We start from the raw sequence: 3,401 nt of genomic DNA on the forward strand, positions 1-3,401 counted from the left end.
AAAAAAAAGAACAACATAGATCATTCATCTCTTCACCACAAAAATAAATTTAGTACAGTAAAAAGTAACTCATTTTATTTTTTTATGGTGAAGAGAAGGAAAGCATACGAAATGTACCTAAAACATTGTAAAACAAAATTGGAAACAACTTTTCGTATCGACAATTTGGCTACATAGCATTGTAGTCTGTATAAAGCTTAAGAATATGTGAAACGATAGTTGTAGTAAGATGACAATGAAATTGATTGTGTCTAAACGAATTGGATCCATATGAAAGAACTTCAATCCAATTGTTTGTTTCTTTATATGACATAAAGAAATTTTGTAAAAGTAAAGAACCATCTATTACAAGTAAACTACACAAACAACTAAAGGAAGAAAGAGTGTAATTTACTTAAAATAAACAAATCATTTGACTAGACTGATGAATACCATTTAATTAAATACATCATTTGAATCAGTGAGAATCTGGGCTACTACAAGTACATACTAATAAATATTTAGTACAGTCACTTAAGGTTAATTTAATATTTGATTTTACACTCCCAAACTCAAATCCTATATCGTAAAAATTGGTTATAAATGATTAAATACATGTTTAAAATAATTTGAAAATAACAAAACAGGCTATAACTATGTTGGAACATGATCTTAGCTAATATGCAATACCCTTTGAATTTATGTGACATAAAAGTAGACCAGTTCATTATATAATCTCATAGTCACTTAATCTTATTGTATAAATTACTGGTTGAAGTCGAGATATGTTACATGTACAAGAAGTAGCATAATGTGTAGGGAAGTATAGCCAAAATTTGTTGTTTTTCTTATTTTTTTTTTCTTTGTTTCTATTAATTAACAGTAACACCCAACTTCAGTCATCCATAATTCATTCAAAATCATGAGCCTTCTTCTTCATTGATTCTATTCGTAAACTACCTTAAGAACCCCAAACAGAACGGAACAGAAACAGCCTAAGAGTTTCCTGCAGCTTCATACACATACAACAAAAACAGAACAGCTTCTTGAAACTCTAGAGAGAAGATGTTGATTTTCCCAGCCATTTTTAAGATTTCTTCCTCTCTCACATCGGAAGGACCGAGCTCTGGCTTCTGTAATGTCTGGCCCATTGTAACTTCCTTCTTCCTGAACTGAATCTTTTTATTGAAATCCCTCCTTTCTGCATAGAATGCCCAAATGAAATACTCTTCACCAGATTATACAGGCTCTGATTCCCAAGATTTTTAGAAGAAACTGAATCCTTCACTTCCATTAATGTTCCATTTGACGAACACCCTTCTTCTGGAATTTGTATTTTGGCCGTGACTTGATAAATAGCCTTTGCTGAAACTGAATCCATAGAAACCGACCTTCTTAGTCCCTGTCCTTCGTCTTCAACAGCCTCACTATTTTGATTCAAATTGCTTAAAGTCCGAGACAACCTTTTAATGAGAATTTCGGAATTTTCTCTACGCACTTCTCCACTATTTTCATCTACTCCGTTTTCTTCCTCGATGGTCTCTGTTTCCATTTGGGTGTTCTCGATCGGCTCTGGCTGGTTCCTCCTAATCGGTTCGATGGGGGCTAAACTTGGGGCGACGGAATCGGACAGCACAGGAGCGCGACAGAGGGGACAGTTTTTGTGCGATCTCAACCACGTATCGATGCAGGGAACATGAAAGGCATGGCTGCATTTTGGTAACAGTCGAAGGCTCTCATCGTCTTGAAACTCGCCGAGACAGATGGAGCAGTCTGAACCGTCGATTAATTTCTCATCCTTCCTGTACTTGAACATAGTGATTGAATCGATAACCGATTGCTGAAGACCAACGGTGTTGATGTACCAAACGTGGTGGTCGATAACGGGTTCTTCTTCATCGCTATCGGGTAGATTCTCACCTTGAACATCAAACAGAACCGGGAGACGATTATGTCTTGAATTACGATACTCCCTAAATTTCTTGAAAAGAAGACAAAGCATGAAGATGGCGGCGACCAGAGTTGCTGTAGTGATCAAACTGAGAAGAAGTAGAGTGGACCTTCCTGGGGTATGGGTTTGGGGAGGAACGATGGAAGACGGAAGCTGAGGGAGAGGGAGAGGAGGCGGCAGCGGTGGGCGTGGCTGGGAGCGAGGCAAAACGACAATAGGAACTTTAGGGAGGCCAAAACAGAGACCGGAACATTTAGGAGAACAGAGTGAAGTACAAACTTGAAAATGAGAAGGGGTGGTGGGAACACAGTTGGATTGGCAGGACATGGCGTGGATGGAGAAATGAAGAGGAGAAGGGAGTGGGAGGGTGATTGTCGGTCATGAAAGGAAGAGGAATCAGAAAGCTTGGGGATTGAATGATATGGAAATGTTAGGAGAAATTTCGAGGAAGAAGATGGTGGGATTTAGAGGAAAGTGGTTCTGAGGGTTAACTTGGTCGTTGCATTCGCTTTCATGTCCATGGAAGAGAAAAGAAGAGTGTGTAGTCTGTCTGTGTGTGTGTGTGTGTGTGTGTAAGTAAAGTCAATCAACTTTATTGCGCCATTTCCGCGTTTAAGGACTTCTCTCGGTCTTTTTAATTCCTTGGGGGCAAAGGACTTCCATGTCACACCCACACCCACACCCTTCTCTCTTAAATCTTAATAATGCGTGGTCTGGATTGATGCTCCTCCTCATCCTCCCCCATTATTTCTTCCAACATTTTCCACCCTTTCAACAACTTTGAATCCCTGGGTGCCATATATATTTTTTAACATATAACAAGGATCATAGTAACGAATTCACCTAACGACAAAAATTCATTACATTTTTATCATAAAATCTAAATAGATTTTGTTTTCAAATAATTAGTAATCTCAAATGTTGATGGTTGTCAATTTTTTTTTTTTTTTACAATTTTATTGTTTTAAAAAATACTTTTGAACTCTATTTTTGAAAATCAATTTGAATAATTAGTTTATATGAATATAAATTCCAATTATATATCTATGCTTACAAAATTTATTAATAGGGGGGTTGAGCAGAAGTCCAAAATAATTGCAAATTAATAAAATTTGATAACAACTCATACACTAAAAGACTAAAATGCCAATGTCTACAACCCACAACCACCAAAGACTCCTTCCTGTTGTTTCAACTTCATGATTGATTAACTTCAACTATAAATCATAACAAAATTACAAATAAAATAACCAAGAAGTTAATTAATTCTCATCCACAAATATTTAAATCCCTTCTTCAAACGTAATTAATTAAGCCTTTAAAAAAGAGTGGCAGACTACATACTGCACGAAGATCAAGGAAATTATGACAACATTTTTATTATGATATGATAAAAAAAAAAAAAAATTAAAAGAGTTCTTTCTAAAAAAGGGGAGGGGATTATTGCTCTAACGAGAGTAGACGACGGCGC

At 36.4% G+C, this 3,401-nt stretch overlaps 1 protein-coding gene across 1 annotated transcript; it reads right to left on the reverse strand.

Moving 5' to 3' along the window:
• Positions 1-706: 706 nt before the first annotated feature.
• LOC103484949 (E3 ubiquitin-protein ligase RING1) lies at positions 707-2,583 on the reverse strand. Its single transcript, XM_008442348.3, has one exon. It carries the CDS (start codon positions 2,255-2,257, stop codon positions 1,085-1,087), a length of 1,173 nt encoding a protein of 390 aa, XP_008440570.2. The 5' UTR covers positions 2,258-2,583; the 3' UTR covers positions 707-1,084.
• Between the last annotated feature and the right edge of the window lie 818 nt (positions 2,584-3,401).

The sequence above is a fragment of the Cucumis melo genome, chromosome 8 (genome assembly GCF_025177605.1).
Source record: "Cucumis melo cultivar AY chromosome 8, USDA_Cmelo_AY_1.0, whole genome shotgun sequence".
Taxonomy (NCBI): domain Eukaryota; kingdom Viridiplantae; phylum Streptophyta; class Magnoliopsida; order Cucurbitales; family Cucurbitaceae; genus Cucumis; species Cucumis melo.